Source organism: Diceros bicornis, chromosome 26 (assembly GCF_020826845.1).
Source record: "Diceros bicornis minor isolate mBicDic1 chromosome 26, mDicBic1.mat.cur, whole genome shotgun sequence".
Classification (NCBI taxonomy): Eukaryota; Metazoa; Chordata; class Mammalia; order Perissodactyla; family Rhinocerotidae; genus Diceros; species Diceros bicornis.
The window spans coordinates 40,577,841-40,594,400 of NC_080765.1; the positions used below are offsets into that span (position 1 = coordinate 40,577,841).

Sequence of the window (16,560 nt, forward strand, 5' to 3'; positions counted from 1 at the left end):
GGCCACACCCAGATTCAAGCAAGAAGTGATTTAAAAAGCAAATAATAACAACTAATCCTCACGATGTGCCTGGCTGGGTCCCAAGAGTCCTGCACACATTCCGTCCCGTCCGCCCCACGACAGCCTTCCTGACACGGTCCCCTCCTTACAGATGAAGGAACTGAGGCAGAGGCAGACCGCGGCAGGGTCCAGATCGCCCACCATCTGTTCCCAGAGGGGCCCTCCTCACCCCACTCACCAAATGCGTTCCAGAAGATGTAGACGGGCTTCTCAAAACGCTGGAAGAATTAGAGGAAACAGGAAACGCCGCAGAATATCTGTCCGACCTGAGCATCGGGACGGGGACCCTCGAAGCAGCAGGAAAGTAACGGACGGCCAGAGTGGACCCCGCGGAGCAGCGGGCCAGCCTGCGGAAGGGGGTGATGCTGCGGCGGCGGCGAGGGTTCGCTGACCGTGACACCTGTGCCGCTCCGGCGGGGTGTGGACAGTGGGAGGCTGCGCACGTGCGGGGACGGGGGACAATCCTAGGACACGTGTGTGGGGCGCGGTGCTGGAAGCCTGCGGGTGTGGTGGTTTCTCCCGGAGCCAGGCCGCCCGGCATTCCAGCACCTCCAGCACCATGGCCCTCGCTCTCACACCCGCCACGCCCTACCACACTCCCCAACACCCCCTTGGGGGCGGCGGCACATCTCTGAGCTGGGAGAGGGGGAGGACCAGGGGCGGCCTTCGATTATGCTGATCCCCTGCCTGGAACGCCCTTCCCACCTCTGTCAAGACGGCTCAGGCATCTCCTGCGGGAGCCCCTAGTGGAAGCCTGGGGCAGGACTAGGGAAGAGACTCACTCCGGTTCCCCAGGTCAGCATTTCTGTGCTTGGAGATGAATAAACCGGGATCTGCGAGAAATGGCTCATGCACACGTCATTTCATCCACTCAAATGCAGTCACTGATGCAAGACCACTTACGGCGACTCTAGTCTGTGCAGGGCTGGGCGTGGGAGGTATGAGCTGAGCCCAAAGAATGATATTTTGTGTTCCCAGACTTATGGTCTACTGGGGAGACAGAAGACTAACTGGCAGACAAGATACCAGAAGGTTTAGAGGAGAAGTCTGAGAGCTGTCTTCTAGACAGGGGTGTCTGAGACTTGAGGGATGAGAAGACACTCTTCTGTCTCCCCCCACTAAATGCACATGCTGATGTATGATGGCTGGAGCTCCAGCAGCCATTTTGGACTATGAGGCAACTTTGAGGCTAGAAGCCAAATGTTAAAGGATGGTGGAGCAAGAAAATAGGAGACACTCAAGTCCTTGAGGACAATAGACCTGCCGCATCAACACTGGACATACCAACCCCAGTCTTCCTTTTCCTGACAGAGATATAAACCTCCAACTTGCATAAGCTCCTTATTGGAGTTTTCTTGTATTGGGCTAAATCAAATCTGAAGCGTTACGGCAGAAGAAGAATTTGGATTTTATTTAAAGAGCATAAGGAGTCACTGAGCAGGGGAGGGACATGGTGACAAAGATTCTCTCCTTGACCAAACTGTAATCAGGCTGCTCCGAGCCCTCCACTCAACTAAGCCCAAAATTGGGCTTCCATCTCCGTCCTTGCTGAGTCCAGTTTTAGCAAGACTCCTGCCTAGTTGGTTTAGCCAGAATCCCCCGCCCTCCATATCTGATCACCCACAATATCTGACCAAATGCCTCCCGCTCCACCATCCCCCAGGGGACGGCTGATCCCTGGCCTGCCTGCAGCAAAAATCTTGCTAGGATTCCATTGCGATAGTCCTGAATAAACTCTGCCTTCCTGTTTTAACAAGTGTCATGAGTAATTTCTTCTTTAACAAAGGTCGGATTCATGCTTTTGAAAGATCAATCTGGCTGCTGCACAGAAGATTGGCGCGTGGGCATGGATACTGGGGGAGGCAGAGGGGACGGGAGCAGGCTGCTGCTCCTGGTGACAGCAGAGGCCCGAGCCACGGTGGGAAGACATGGGGACAGGTGGGTGGACTCCAGTTACACTTTGGAGGGAGGAGTCTCCATTTCATCCCTGCTGTAAGCCCTCACCTGCTGCCATCACTCTTATAGATGAAGCTCCCTCATGGAGACTCGTAAATTTAGCCCATTCTGGCTCCTGCCATCTCACTCCACCATCCCTTTTCTCTCTCTCTGTCCTAGCCCCACCAGGCTCCTTCCCACCTCAGGGCCTTTGCACAGGTTCTAACCTCTCTCAGGATTGTCCTTTCTTTTGTCTGTTGAATTCTTGATCTTCCAGATCTCAGGTCAATCAGCACTTTCCAGAGAAGCCTCTCCTGGCCTGTCCCTTCTGTGGATCACAGCAGGATTTTATACCATTGAGTGATTATGGGTACATCTGCCCATAACATCTGCCTCCCTATTAGAGTGTTAACACTCCAGAGGGGCAGGGCCAACATGAGTTTTGTTTAGTCCATGGCTTGGAACAGAGCTCATGTGCAACAAATATTTGTCAGGTGGCTGGATGGATGATTGGTCCTTATTGGGCAGAAAATTTAGGCCAGATCCCCTTATCAGCTGTTGGCCCAAGTCTGGCCACTAGGCTAGTGCCATCAGATGGGGCCAAGATGGCGGGCTGATGTCACTGGCTGCAATGTGAGAGAGAAAACTCGTCCCTGGGACCCGTCTTATCTGCCAGGCCTGAGGGAGGAACACTCGCTGGGCCAAGGAGGCTTATCCAGCCCACCCACCACCTGACATCCTGGTTATCGTTACCCATCCATCTCTGCCTCGTGAGGCTGTGGCTTCTCTGGGATGGGAACGGGGTGGGCACTTTCTATTTCTGGATGCCCAGTGCCCAACACAGAGCCTGGCATGGAGGACACCAATGATGGTAGACTAGAACTGCACCAAATTCGGGTGTGAAGCTCTGACAGGCTTCAATTAGGAGCCTCTAACTGAAGTTGAGAAGTTGAGATGGGCTTTGGGGAGAGAAGGAAGAAAAAGGGATGGCCTTAGCCTGTTCCAACTGCCATAACAAAATACTCTGGACTGGGTGGCTTACACAGCAGAAATTTATTTCTCACAGTTTTGGAAGCTGAGAATTCCAAGACCGAGGTGCCGGCCAATTCGGTTCCTGGTGGAGGACTCTCTTCCTGGCTTGTAGATGGCTCTCTTCTTGCTGTGTCCTCAATGGTCTCTTTGTGTGTGAGTGGAGGAGGAGAGAAGGGAGAGAGAGGGAGGAAGAGAGACAGAAGTCGCGAAGATAGAGCTGGTGGGCTCCGGCACAGACCCCACTGCCACCCCGACTCCTGGGCCCAGTTGTCCCTGCACAGTTACAGGATACCTTCCCCTTCCCCGCCCCTCAAATACCCACCTGAACCTCGGTTCAGGGCTGGACTCGCTGTGATGGGGGGGCGGAGGAGGGGGGCGGGAGATCGCCTCTCTCCGTGCCTCAGTCTCCTCTCCTGTAAAATGAGAGTCCTGTCATTTACCTGCAGAGACGGAGGACTCGAGGAGGGAGTGGCACTTAAGAACAGAACAAAACAAAACACAAGAAAGAGAACGAAATCAACAGCTTTCCCTGGTCTTTTTATTTTTTCTTTCTTTGCATTTTCTTATTGGTTTCCCTTCCCTCCCCTTTTCCTCCTTCCTTTCTTTGCTTGTCTGTTTCCCTCCTGCCTCTCTTCATTCCTTTTTATTCCTTTATCTCTCCCTTTCTGCTAAACGGAGGCGCCCCGGGCCCATCCGGATTCTGGAGCGGAGGCCCGGAGGACCGCACGGGCGCAGAGACCGGACTCCCCCACTTCTGCGGGGAGTTTCCCGACCGCGGGCGCAGCCCGGGCGTGCACCCCCCGGCCCTGCGCCCCGCGCCCCCGCCGGCCGCCCGCGCGCGGACACAAAGCGCCGCCGGGGCCTCCCGCTCGCCCCGCTCGCGCCGCCCCGGGCCCCGGGCCGCGGCCCCATTGGCTGGGAGCTCCTGGGGGCGGGGCAGGGGCGGGGCCGCGGCGGACCCGCCCCAGGACCACGCCCCCTCCCCGGCCCTGCTCTCAGTCGGAGCGGAGCGGCTGGCGGAGCGCAGCGCATCGCCAGGTAGGGAGCTTCTCGGGGGCCCCAGGAGGGGTAGGTGGGGCGCCCCGCCCCGGGGCCCCGGGAGCCGCCGGGATGGGACCTGGGCCTCCTCTGCCCCCGCTGCCCCCCTCCAGTCCCCTCGCGCAGGGTCCTCCAGCTCGCGGGCAGGGCGCTCCGGGCTGGGTCTCTAGGCCCCTCGGAGATGCCCGGGCCGCCGGGGCCCGTCTGGAGAGCGGGTTACTCATCCCCGGGGAAGGGCTGGGTGTGGCCGCGGCGGGAGGGCTTTGGGGCGGACGTCGGGGAGCACTTCCCGCCCGGCCACCTGTTTTCTGCTTGCGGGCAAGCCTCCCCTCCTCCTCGGCCCCCGCCCCTCGCCCTCCCCGTGGGCTGGAGCATGAATGGGGTGACCGTGGTGCGGCGGGGCGAGGCGCGGGGGCCGCCGCTCGGGGAGGTGGAGCCAGCCCCCCGCCAGGCCCGGCCGCGCCAGCTGTGGGCCGGGTGCTGGGACCTCGGCCAGGCCTGGCGGGGAGGTGGGGGCCGTCCTGGCGCCGAGCGATTGGCCGCATCTGGGGGAGGAGGAGCCGCCGGGCGCTCGCAGAGTGTGTTTGCGCCCGGATGGGGGGCCCTAGGCGGAGCCGAAAAACTTCACCCGCGCCCGCAGGCTCCCGCCCCGCCGGCAGCCCGAGTTTACAGGCCGGAAATGCAACGTTCTTTTTTGATTTTTTAAAAGGAAGCCCCTGACCCCCACAGTTTTTCTGAGGTTGGAGTGGATGTGTGTATGGGTGGGATCAGCCCACTCCAGGCTGGACCTCGGTTCTCATAGATGTGGGTGTCTCATTCCAAAATAGAGGCCTCTCGGAGCCTCAGTGTCCCCATCTGTAGACTGGGGATACAGCTTTTCCTATCATGAGGGGACGTAAGAATAAAAGGTGGTGGTTAACCCAGTGCGGGAGAAATGTTAGCCACGGTTAGATTTTCTACTTGCTGTTTTGGTATTTCTTGGTCTCTTTTGCTCCCAGTCGTGCCCCTCCCGTCCGTTGGCCACTCCGAAGCCAGAGGGCACTTGTAAAGACAGTCGGTTCCGATCAACCCCCCAGGCTGAAAATCGTCCACTGATGCCCCCATTGTCTAAGTCCCAAACTTTTCAACAGAGCTTTCCGTTTTCTTCTTCCGAGACCTTCTCCAGCCTCTCTGCTGCCTGTCCTCCCTCCCCCTGGGCCTTTGCCCCTGCAGGTCCCTCTGCCAGGAACGACTTCCCCACCCTTGAAGTGGTCCTGTAAGACTCAATGCAGCTGCCCCCTCCTCTGGGCCAGGGGCCTCCCCACCTTCCCCTGCGCCCTGCTCCTGGGGAGGCCTTGGTGACCGAGGGTTCTCAGTGCTGGCGTGTCTGTCCCCCCTCCCCCCCACCACACACACAGTCCCAGCTGGCCCGGAAGCCCCTCCAGAGCGAGAAGAGCTCTGCACCAAGTAGGTGCTCCGGGATGGGTATCCGGGATGGGGATGGGGATGAGCAGAGCTAGGCCCAGCCGTGCCCGGAGGTGCTGGGACGGGGTTTGAGGGGGGTTCCCTTGGGAGGGGAATGGTCTTTGTCCTGCCGAGTGGCAAAGTCAGGGCATTTGATTTGTGTCCCATCAGCAGGAGAGGAATGGGAGGGATTATTCTAGATGGCCACATGCCTGACAGTTCCACCATTTATCGCTTAACCATTGTTGACTGAGCCCATTGTAGCTGGCTCCGTCTACACAGCATCCTGGGGCCTGGGAGGCTGCACCATTACTTACTGTCCCATTTGACAGATGAGGAAGCTTAGGCCGGGAGCGGTGAGGTCGCTGCGGGGGGGGGGGGTCACACAGAGGAAGTGAAGAGCTCGGTCAGGCCTGAACCTCAGGTCTGCCGCCAAGGCCCCGGGCCATGGAGGCCGGGGGAGGACAGGAGTGCTTGAAGCGGCGGCGTGATGGGGGTGCAGAGTGGGCTCCCCCGGGAGGCGCTGTCCCGGCCGAGGGCGGGTGGGGGCGCCGGGCGACCGTCTCTCCGCGGGGCGGGCCGCGCCGTCGGGAGGGCCGATGGGGGCAAGCGCAGCCCGGAGCGCCCGCCTGTCCCCGGGAGGCTGGGCCTCGGTGTCCGGCCTCTTCCCGGCGCTCCGGGCCCGGGGCGGGGAGCAGTTCCCGGCCGCGCTCGGCCAGGCGGGGGCTCCGCGCTGGGTCCCGCCCGTTTGTGCGTCTGCCTCCCGCTCGGGCTCAGGGGCTGGCGGGGGGCGCGCTCGGGCAGCCCCCCCTCCCCGCCCCTCCCTCTGACTCCCCTCCCCACTGCTCCCTTTCCCTCCCCTCGCCCCCTGCAGCCCTCCCCGCTCTCCCTCCCTCCGCGCCGGAGCCCGGCTCTCTGGGAACAATGGAGGGCGGTGTGGCAGAGGCCCGCCTGGAGGCCCCGGCCCCTCGGGCTCTTTGCGGGCGGCTCTCGCTTCCCGGGATCCCCCCGTCCGGCCTCGGCTCCCCCGCCCCGCCCCGGGGCCCGCGAGCCCTCAAGCTGCCGCGCTGGGGCTCCGCCGGGCTGGAGCTGGGAGGGGGCTCAGTGTCTGCGTCAGTCTACAGGCGAGGCCTCACCCCCTGCCCCGTTTCCCTTCCACCCTCTTACACCGGCCCAGGGAGCGCAGCGACCTGCGCCACTCTGTTCTGTGGACCAGCACTGCCTCCCTGGAGCTCCTTAGAAATGCAGACTCCCAGGCCCCACCCCACCGTCAGAATCAGAATCTGCATTTCATCACCAGCCCCGGAGACTCTGGACACACTGGAAGTGGGAGATGAGCTGGCTTAAACCAGTCTGTGCCCTAGTTTCCTCATCTGTAAAATGGGGATGGTAAAAGTGTCTCCTCTGTTGGGCTGACTGGGGGTTAATCTAGTTAATGTCTGTAAACGCCCAGCCAGGACCCTGACCCAGCAGTCGGTGGGCAGTGGGGTGGGCAGTGGACATGGGGGGAAGAAAAGCATGCCTTCACTCCCCCACCCCACGGTTGGTTCTCCAGTGTCCTGTGCCCTTCCCTTCCTGTGGCCTAGTAGCCATCCAGCGGTGGCCTGGCCCTGGGGCTGGGAGGTGTCCAAACACGATGGCCAGCCCTGGCCTCCCCCAACCAGAAACCCATGGAAGGCCCAAGACACCCCCAGTTTTCAGAGTAGGCTTGGAGAGGTCTGGCTTTGCCCAGCACCATGTAGGGAACGAAGCTCCAACTTGAACCCAGCTCTCTTCCCCCTTGCATCTCCTGCCCTCAAGGAAGCGTCTGAAAGCTCCCAGGAATGGAGCCTTGTGAAATGAACTGCACACTCCCTCTCACTGAAGTGTAAATGACCGTTATCACTGCCCAGGCTCCCCACCCTGGAGTAAGCACCTGGCCCCAGACAGACTGGGCCTTGACGTGGTTGGCGGGCTTTGAGGCCGAGAGGGCAGGAGGGGGTTAACCGGGCTCTGCAGGATTGAGTCTCTCATCCCCAGATATGTCCATGGGCTGAGCAGAGGTGGAGGAGGCCAGAGCCTGGTGCCCGGCTGAACTCTCAGAACCTTCCAGGAGGACCTGCAGGGCCTGTGGAAAATTCCCAGGCTATTTTGGGCTGAGGCCCCCTTCTCCGCCCTTTCCCAGGATAAAGGCCCTGCCGACACTCCCCTCCCTGGGGGCAGGCAGGGTGGAGTGGCTTCCTGGCTCCCTCACCTCTAGGCCGTGGGTCCCCAGTCCTCTGACTGGGTGGTCCCCTGGCTGGGTGCTCCTCAGGACCTGGGGGCTGAGTGGGGGAGGGCGAGCATGGCCTGTTGCTCACCTCGGGCCACTGCTTTGAAAATACCGTACCCCCCTCCCCCCCACTTGCTTTTCCTCCTTGGCGTTCCCACTGCCTGACACACTGTGTGCTGGACCAGTTTGTTTATTAGCTGCAGGACCCGGCAAGTCTCTCTCTCTCTGTTTTTTTTTTGTGAGGAAGATCGGACCTGAGCTAACACCTGCCAATCCTCTTTTTTTGCTGAGGAAGACTGGCCCTGAGCTAACATCTGTGCCCATCTTCCTCCACTTTATATGGGACGCCGCCACAGCATGGCCTGACAAGCGGTGAGTCGGTGCGCGCCCGGGATCCCAACCCGCGAAGCTCAGGCCGCCACAGCGGAGCGCGCACACTTAACCGCTTGCGCCCCGGGCCGGCCCCCGGGCAAGTCTCTTGACACTCCATTTTTCCATCAGAGAAATGGGAAAGAAATGAGCTGAGATGTGTAGTCTGCGAACACTGCGGGCCCCAGTCCCCCGCTCTTGTCCAGGTGGCTGTGGGTCCCCGCTCCCTGAATGTAAGCTCCTGGAGGGCAGGAAGTTCACTGTCCTGGGTTCTGTGTCCTGCACGTAGAGGGAGGCCCGGGAACTGTGGGTTGAATTGGAGGCGGCAGTCTTCAGGGTCCTCTGCATCAATGCATGGGTCCGCTGCCACTCCCCCACCCCCCACCCCCCTGTCCCTTGGTGCACACACCCAGGCAGTGACAAGCCCGTGCATGCGTGCACGTGTGCGCCTGGGTTCAGATGAACAGATGGCACTGGAGAGTGTGTGCACACACACACCACACACATGCACAGGGCCAGACACACCCATACAGTCGTGCACTCAAAGCCACAGCCACACACATGTACACACGTGTACAGACACACACAAACACATGAGCACACAGCACAGCCGCCCCGACGTGCTCGGGCATGACATTGGGTCTGAGTTCACTGTGGCCCAGGTCTGGTCTGAGCCTCCTGCCGGCCTGAGCTGCAGGCACCTGCTTGCCAACTGCCCGCAGCTGTAGGGAGGTGGCAGGGGCCCTGCCTCCTCCAGGGCCACCCTGGGGTTGGAGGAAGCCCGGACTATGCTGGTGCAGGAGGCAGGGCTGCTGCCCGCCCCCCATCTGGGCGTGTGTTGAGGAGGCAACAGGGGGTGCCCAGAGCTGGCTCCTGAGTGGCTGGCTGCCCCCTCCCCCAGCCGGTTCCTGACAGCTGGACTTTGACGCGCCCCCCCCCCCCCCAGGCCGAGGCCGGTCTGGTCACCCTCCGCCTCCTCCTCCTCCCTGCCCCAGCTGGGCTGCGCCGCCACTCCCCAGCTCAGATGGACGGGAGAGCAGGTGGGATGGTGCTTACGGCTTCTGGGGCTCCCAGGCCGCACCTCCCTCCCCACCCCCCTCCCCGAGTCACTCGCGCTCTCCGTGCCTCAGTTTCTCCCACTGCCAGGTGAACGTGAGCGTGGCCACCCCTGCTGGACTGTGCATAGTCCCGAGCACACCCCGCATGCACAGAGAGCCCCAGCCCTGGGTTTCGGCTTCTGGTGCTGGTTATGGGGAGCCTTTGGTCATTCCCTGGACTGTCCCCAAACCCTGCTCTGTCCCAGCCCCAGTGCTGGCCCTGTGCACGGAGAGGGACCCGTGCTGCCCTCAGGTTGCTCTCCCCCCACGGCCGTGGGCCTCCATTGGCATCTCTGAGGGATTGGGTGTGTCTGGGGAGTGGAGGGGGCTGGGATGGAGAGAGAAGGGGCCCCAATGTCAGCCTGCTTCGTTAACCAGGGGGAGGTGGGCATGGTAAGGGGCATGGGGACAGACAGACAGACAAATGGGCCTGAAGGAAGGGAGACAGACATGGTGGTGAGGATGACCATGATGCCCTAGAATTCCTGAGCTAACCCTGCCCTCCTCTCCACCTTGTCTCTCGCACCTCACCCCCTCTGTCCCCAGTCCCCACCATGGAGTCTCCTTGCTGACTTTAGGCACACCTGGGCCCTTGCCAGCCTCAGGGCCTTTGCACAGGCAGTTCTCCTACCTGGAAGAGCCTCCATGTTTCAAATGGTTGACCCTTTCTTACCGTTCGGGGCCCAGCTTGCACCCTCTGTAGGGAAGCATCCCAACCCTGCTACTCTGTCTCCTTCTGTGTATTTCTTACCAGCCCTTTTGGCAGTCTGGAATGATCTTGTTTACATACTTATTTACCTGTTTATTCTCTGGCTCCACATTCAGCCCTGTGTCTCTCGGGCCTGGCACTGGGCAAAAGTACCTCTTGAATGACTTTATGTTGACAGTGATAACAACAATCAGAGCTGACACTTACTGCTCACTTGTTCTGGGCGGATGGTGTGCCGAGCGCTTAGCGTGTATTATTTTAGTTCAACTTCATGATAATGGTGTGAAGTCGGGACTATTAAAATCTCCATTTTCCAGACACAGAAACCAAGGCCCAGAGAGGTTAAGTAACTTGCCTAAGATCACACAGCTGGCAGGTGGTGGGATGAAGTCAGGTGTGCCTGACTCCAGAGCAGGAGGGAGACTTTGGGTAGAAGGGGGAGGGCAGTGTCCCCCCTCACTCTGGTGTCACCCGGCCACTGCGGTCCCACCTGCTGTCCTGGGAGGCCTGGGTGGGGCCCTCCCTTCTCTGGGCCAGCCCCCTTTCCAGAACCCCAGGCACTGGAACATTCCAGGACTCTATGACCTGTGCTGGTGGGTCATGCTAGAGCCCCGACCCCCAGTCCAGCGGCCGGGGACTTTATGAGGTGGGGGCTCCCTGGACTCGCGCTGCAGCTGAGAGCAAGGTCGGGAAGCTATGTCACTTCCTCCAGAGGGCCAGCCGGCCCTCTCCCCTCCCAGCTGGACAGAACTGAGGCCCGACAGGGAGCGTGGGGGCTGCGGGCGTGTGGAGGGGAGGACTCGGCCCGCCTCTTGGGTGGTGTGGCTGGGGGCAGAGGGAGCATGGGCAGAGAACTCGGTGCCCTGGGGCCACGTTGTTACTATAGGTGAGCGCAGCCGGAGTGGAGAACTGGGGGTTCAGGGTCGCCAGGGCTTCCAGTGTTTTCAAGACTAGCCTGACACCTGGATTTTGAGGCAAACTCCTGGGATGTTTAAAAGCCAGCTCATGTTTTAAATCTGAAAACCCCGTGCGAGCCACAGAAGCCCATCCTGGCCGCGTCTGTCCCCCCTCGTCGTGTGAATGGGGGTGAAGTGTGAGTTCAGTCTCCTCCGCCGTCCCGGCCGCCAGGGCCTGGCCCTGCTTCCTGTGTCCCCATCCCCAGCCCTGAGCGAGTGCTGAGTGACACCCACCCAGCGGCCGCACTTTGCCCATGGGACATTGATCCCCGAGAGGGGGAGGGACTGAGCCAAGGCCGTGTCAGTGCGGCGCCTTTGTCGTCACACAGTCGGAGTCACACAGTCGGGTTCGTTGGGTACAGGGGCCACGTCGGGTTCTTGGCGAAACTGCCAGGGCCATGCAGCCGCTCTGGTCCGCTCCCCTCTGGCCCTGGCCGGGTGGGACCCCCCGCTGACGCGTGTGGCGGGTCACCGGGGGAATTCGGTTTCCTAGCAGCACCCTGCCACCTAGGTGGGTGGAAATTCCCTCTGAGCGCCTGCATCTGAGCACGGGGCCTGGTGGAGAGGCAGCCTTTGGAAGGCCCCTGCCCCTGGGGTCCCTGTCCTGCATGCAGACCTGTGACAGCCCACCTGGCAGTCTGGGCCTTCAGTTTGTGTCCGGGGTTTCCTGCAGGAGCCCTGTGTGTCCCCTTGTCTGCCTCCCCCTTCCCCGTAGTGTCTGGCACTTGGCAGGGCTCCAGGGTGGCTGGAGTCCGGGCCTGGGGAGTTGGCATCAAGCATCCTGGCCTGCCCGCCGGGCTGGCCTCCTCCCTGGCTCCTCCCCCGCCTCCTTTTGCAAATCGTTACTAAGTGCCTGAGCGTGCCAGCGGCTGTGCTGGGCGCTGGGACCGCAGAGGGGACCGAGGGCGTCCTTGTCGCGGGGCGAGCTGGTGTTTCCGGGCAGAGCTGTGATGAAGGGAGGCCCATGGTGCGGCAGGAGCCCCGAGCAGGCGCCTGACCCGGCTAGGGCACGCCAGGCATGTTCCTGGAGAAGGTGACGTCCCGGCTGAGGGGGCCGGGAGGCGGGAGTCGCCGATGGCAGACTTGCAGACCTGGGGGTGCGATGCATCCGGGGCCCCTCCTGGGGGCAAGACCTGAGCCCCTGAGAGCCCCCGTCTCTCTCCAGGTCAGCCATGTCATCCGAGCCGCCTCCACCAGCACAGCCCCCCACCCACCAGGCTTCAGTCGGGCTGCTGGACACCCAACAGGCCCGAAATCGCTCACCATCCCCTCTGCGGGGCAACGTGGTCCCGAGCCCGCTGCCCACTCGCCGGACGAGGACCTTCTCAGCGTGAGTCTCGGGGCGGCCTGGGGAGGCTCCCTGAGACAGGTCTCCTGCCCGAGGCCAGGGAGCCACTGTGTCCCTGGCCATCTTTGTGCCACAGTGTCCCTGTCTGTCAAATGGGCAGACTTGAGGTTGGGGTGAGGGCTGATGGTGAGAAACCGGGCAGGCACCTTGTAAACTCTGGAGGGCCTGGCCCCAGGTCCCCCTGAGCCTGACATGAGCTGGGGCGAGGGACAGGGGTCCCAACGGGTGGGAAATTGCTGGGGTCTTAAATCAGTGGACTTGAGGGGCTGGCCCAGTAACATAGCGGTTAAGTTCGTGCACTCTGCTTCAGCAGCCCGGGGTTCGCAGTTTCCAATCGTCGGCGCAGACCAATGCACCACTTGTGAAGCCATGCTGTGGCGGTGTTCCATATAAAGTAGAGGAAGATGGGCATGGATGTTAGCCCAGGGCCAGTCTTCCTCAGCAAAAAGAGGATTGGCAACGGATGCTAGCTCAAGGCTAATCTTCCTCACCAAAAAAAAAAAAGAGAGAGGAAAAAAAATCAGTGGATTTGAACCACACACAAGCCTCTTTCCCCATGAGGCCTCGACTTCCTCGGCTGTAAAATGGGGAGATTAGCAAGGTGGCCACGGTGCTGCGAAAGACTCACACAGTGCCTGGCAGATGCAGATCTCAGGCTTGATGAGTGGAGGCTGCTGCTGTTAGTAACAATTAGTCTTCGGAGGGATGCTGAGAGCTTTTAGTCTCACTCCCTCTTTCTAGCTGGGGAAACTGAGGCCTGAGAAAATTTGCCAGGGTCATCCAGAGTCACTCTGGGAATGGCTCCCAGAGTTGTGCAGTGCACAGCTGTACATGGTGGCCCTGGCCAGGACTCCCTGGGGCACAGCTGTGGGTGGGGACTGGGATGAGCTGGGTGTGCCCCAGGAGAGTGGATGGCTGTCCTGGAGGGCCAGTGGGGACCCCTCACACTTTCCCCATCTCTGTCAGGACGGTGCGGGCTTCACAGGGCCCCGTCTACAAAGGAGTCTGCAAATGCTTCTGTCGATCCAAGGGCCACGGCTTCATCACCCCGGCCGACGGCGGCCCAGACATCTTCCTGCACATCTCCGAGTGAGTCAGTGGCTGGTCTGGGTGGTTTGGGGCTGGGGCAGTTGCTGCCTTGGCCCCTCGGATGCACGGAGAGTAACTGATGGGTTCTGGGTATGAGGCTGTGAGGCCGGGTGTGTGTGACTCTGCGTGTGCCCTGTGTGTGACTGTGGGGGTGGGGTTGTGAGACTGTACTAGGTGGCGGTGTGTTGGAGGCTGCGGGTGACAGTCCGTGTGTGTGTTTGTGTGTGTGTGTGTGTGTGTGTGTTGAGGGGTGTTGGGTCTGAGTGCCCCTGTGTGTCTGGTGGATGGGAGGCCGGCCTGGGAGTGGGGGGAGCTGTGTGTGGCCGGGGGGCCGGTTTCCTGCCCTCCCTGGGGGAAGCGGCCGGGGTGAAGTGAGGCTGGGGGCTGCCCCCCGCCCCCGCTCCAGGAAGGAAGTCTGGAGTTGGACCCTTTCCTGCCACTTGCTCACTGACGTCCTTCCTTCCTGAGGGTCTGGAGACCCGTGGGGGCCCAGGGCGGGGCCGCACATCCTAGGCCTCGGGCCTGGAGGCGTCCGCAGCCTCTGCCTCACTTCAGATCTTCTAGGCGCCTTCAGATACGTGGGGACCTAATCTGGCACCCGCCACCCCATTCTTTGGCCTCAGCACCCCCCAATCTTTTATTTCAGTCCGTGGCAGGCCAAGTCCTCCCCCGCACAGCAGACTCGGCCATATGTAGAAGCCACATTTTTGAAAATAGGGTCCTATTGCTAATGTCCGTTGTGATGGGAGTTATCCCTTCCTTACCCCACCCAACATTCTTACACATTGGATTCTACATGGTTCCCTCATCAGCACAGACATGAGAAAGTTGCTAAAGCAATGCATTTTCTGTCTGTATGAACGCACGCGTGGAGGTATAAATGTATTTCCATATTGCCTCTTTCCAGAAAGGATTTGTAGTGGTTTACAAGGATATACATAGTGCAACATGAAACATAAAGTTAGTAAGGAAAACAGGGGGTGGGGGGCAAATAAGACAGATGGAGATACTGTCATGTCTGGTTCCACGGCTAGAAGTGGGCTGCACATTTATTCCTGAGCTTCCTGGTGGCCAAATCAAAGAGGGAAGCACCACTTGCTATGCCATTCTTGATTCAAGACAAACCAGTTCCAGGGGAGCAGGCTGGTCCTGGTGTTCAGGGTCTGAAGGGGATTTTCCTCCTGGGGTCTCAGCAGGGGGGCATCAAGATGGGCACCTGACCATCATGAGCTGGTGACTCATGTCCTGTGGAAAGTAAGGGGATCTTCCTGGGTGGTCACAAGAGAGAGGACCCTTCCTGGAACTAGCTTTAAGCACAAAAGGACTTGCTCGAAAGCTCACTGGGTTTCCGGGGAGTTGAAGAGCAGAGGTGCAGCCTGGTTTCTGGGACTCCTGGCCCAGGGTGGGCATGCCACGGGAGCTCCGGAAACCCTGGCCAGGCCCTCTCGCAAGTCCGGTTCTCCCTGGCCCAGACTGGCTCTCCCTGCTCTCGCGTCCACAGGCCCATGGCGCCCGCAGGTGGCTGTGCTCCGTCTGTCCCAGCATCTCAGGTCCCGGGGAAGGAGCTGACGGCTCAGGGGCTCCTCAGCCACCACCGGAGGCTGGGGTGGCATGGCGCCACTGACGCCTGGGGGCCTCTCTGGTGGCAGGGCATGAGGGGCGGCCCTCTGACCAGCAGGGGCTGGTGTCCTGGGCACTGAGTGCTCTCTCTCCACCCACAGCGTGGAAGGGGAGTACGTGCCAGTGGAAGGCGATGAGGTCACCTATAAGATGTGCTCCATCCCGCCCAAGAACGAGAAGCTGCAGGCCGTGGAGGTGGTCATCACCCACCTGGCGCCGGGCACCAAGCACGAGACCTGGTCCGGCCACGTGGTCAGCTCCTAGGAGAGGCGGAAGCACCCCTCCTCCCCTGCTTGCGGGAGACTCTGGAGGGAGGAGGCCCAGACCCGAGATGACTTTCTGCCGCTTGAAACGGGCCTTCAAAGGGGGGAGCACGGCCCCTTTCAAGTGCGTCCTGGAGGAGGGGGTGTGGGGGGGCAGGCACGGGGGTACCGTCGGCCACCAGCACAGCCTCTCACCATCGCCAGGACCTCTCACCATCTGAAAAGCATTAAAAGCATTGAAAAAGGAGAGGCGCCAGCTGGTGGCTGAGTGGAGGGTCCAACCGCAGCCCAGGGGGTAGGTCAGGTGGTATTCCCCAGCCCACGGAGTCCTTTGTCCCCGCAAAGCTCAAAGTCCCCAGATCCAGCCCCCTGGGAGGTGACATGGGCCCCGCGTGTTTCCCCAGGATGAATTCCCGCCCACGCGCGCACCCTTATTGTGTCTCTCCTGGGCCCTGGGCAGAGCAGGCTTTTCTGATTCTCGGCTTGGTTGGTTCTAGGGGAGCTGGTTTGAGGGGGGCAGGGGTGGGGAAAGCTGGGGGTCTTTGGTGCCTTTGCTGCGGGAGGTGTCACAGCCCCGAGCCCTCTACCTGGCAATGCTGTGCTGTGCTTAGAGCTGAATTCTCTTTCAGATGCCTGGTCTTTTCTGTCTTTCTGCAAGTTGTCACCATTGCTGTCTCGGCAGCCATTCACATCCCCTTCACTTAGGCGGTGGGTGGGGGTGGGGATGGGGTGGGAGAAGGGAGTGTGGAGAGGGGAGGGTCTCCATTTAAAAACAGACCTTTCTCCTGGTCCATCCAGAAATGAGTAGGTAGCTTGCCTCCTGACAGCCTGGTCAAATCAGAAATTGAAGGAAAAATACATTTTTGGTGAAGGGGTTCCTTTAAAACCAGTGTGAAGAAATGCTTAGGATTTCTTTCTTTTTTTTTTAAATAACTAAAGCTCTAACCCAGAGCCAGCCCTGTTTGTACTTCGCTGGCAACATTGTGAACTTGTCTAGATATTTCCAGTAAACAAACCTTTAGGATTTTCTTTGCTGTGGTTTGGTTTGGCTTTAGTTGTGACTTAAAAATAGAAACAGCTGGGTGATATATTTTGAAATATGTGGCCTATTTGTAGTCAAGGAGCCATTTGTCAATGCAGGGAAGTGAGCCCTTCAGGGCTGGCTTTGGGGCAGACGAGGATGTTCCAGACAGAGGGAGGGCCGATGGTGCGGCCTCATCGGTGTCTCCACGCCGTGGACGGGTTTGTCTCTCAGCCTAGGAACTGCTTCATTTGAAGGGCGGTGGGAGGCTAGAACTGTCTTGCTCCTGACTGGTGGAGCTGTTTTAAAATAGGCAAATAAGCGTGTTG

At 60.3% G+C, this 16,560-nt stretch overlaps 1 protein-coding gene across 1 annotated transcript; it reads left to right on the forward strand.

The window, feature by feature from the left end:
- Positions 1-4,015: 4,015 nt before the first annotated feature.
- On the forward strand, positions 4,016-15,923 carry CARHSP1 (calcium regulated heat stable protein 1). The gene is made up of 4 exons (XM_058570086.1): positions 4,016-4,065; positions 12,056-12,220; positions 13,205-13,327; positions 15,049-15,923. Exons 2-4 carry the CDS (start codon positions 12,063-12,065, stop codon positions 15,209-15,211), a joined length of 444 nt encoding a protein of 147 aa, XP_058426069.1. The 5' UTR covers positions 4,016-4,065; positions 12,056-12,062; the 3' UTR covers positions 15,212-15,923.
- The last annotated feature ends 637 nt before the right edge of the window (positions 15,924-16,560 follow it).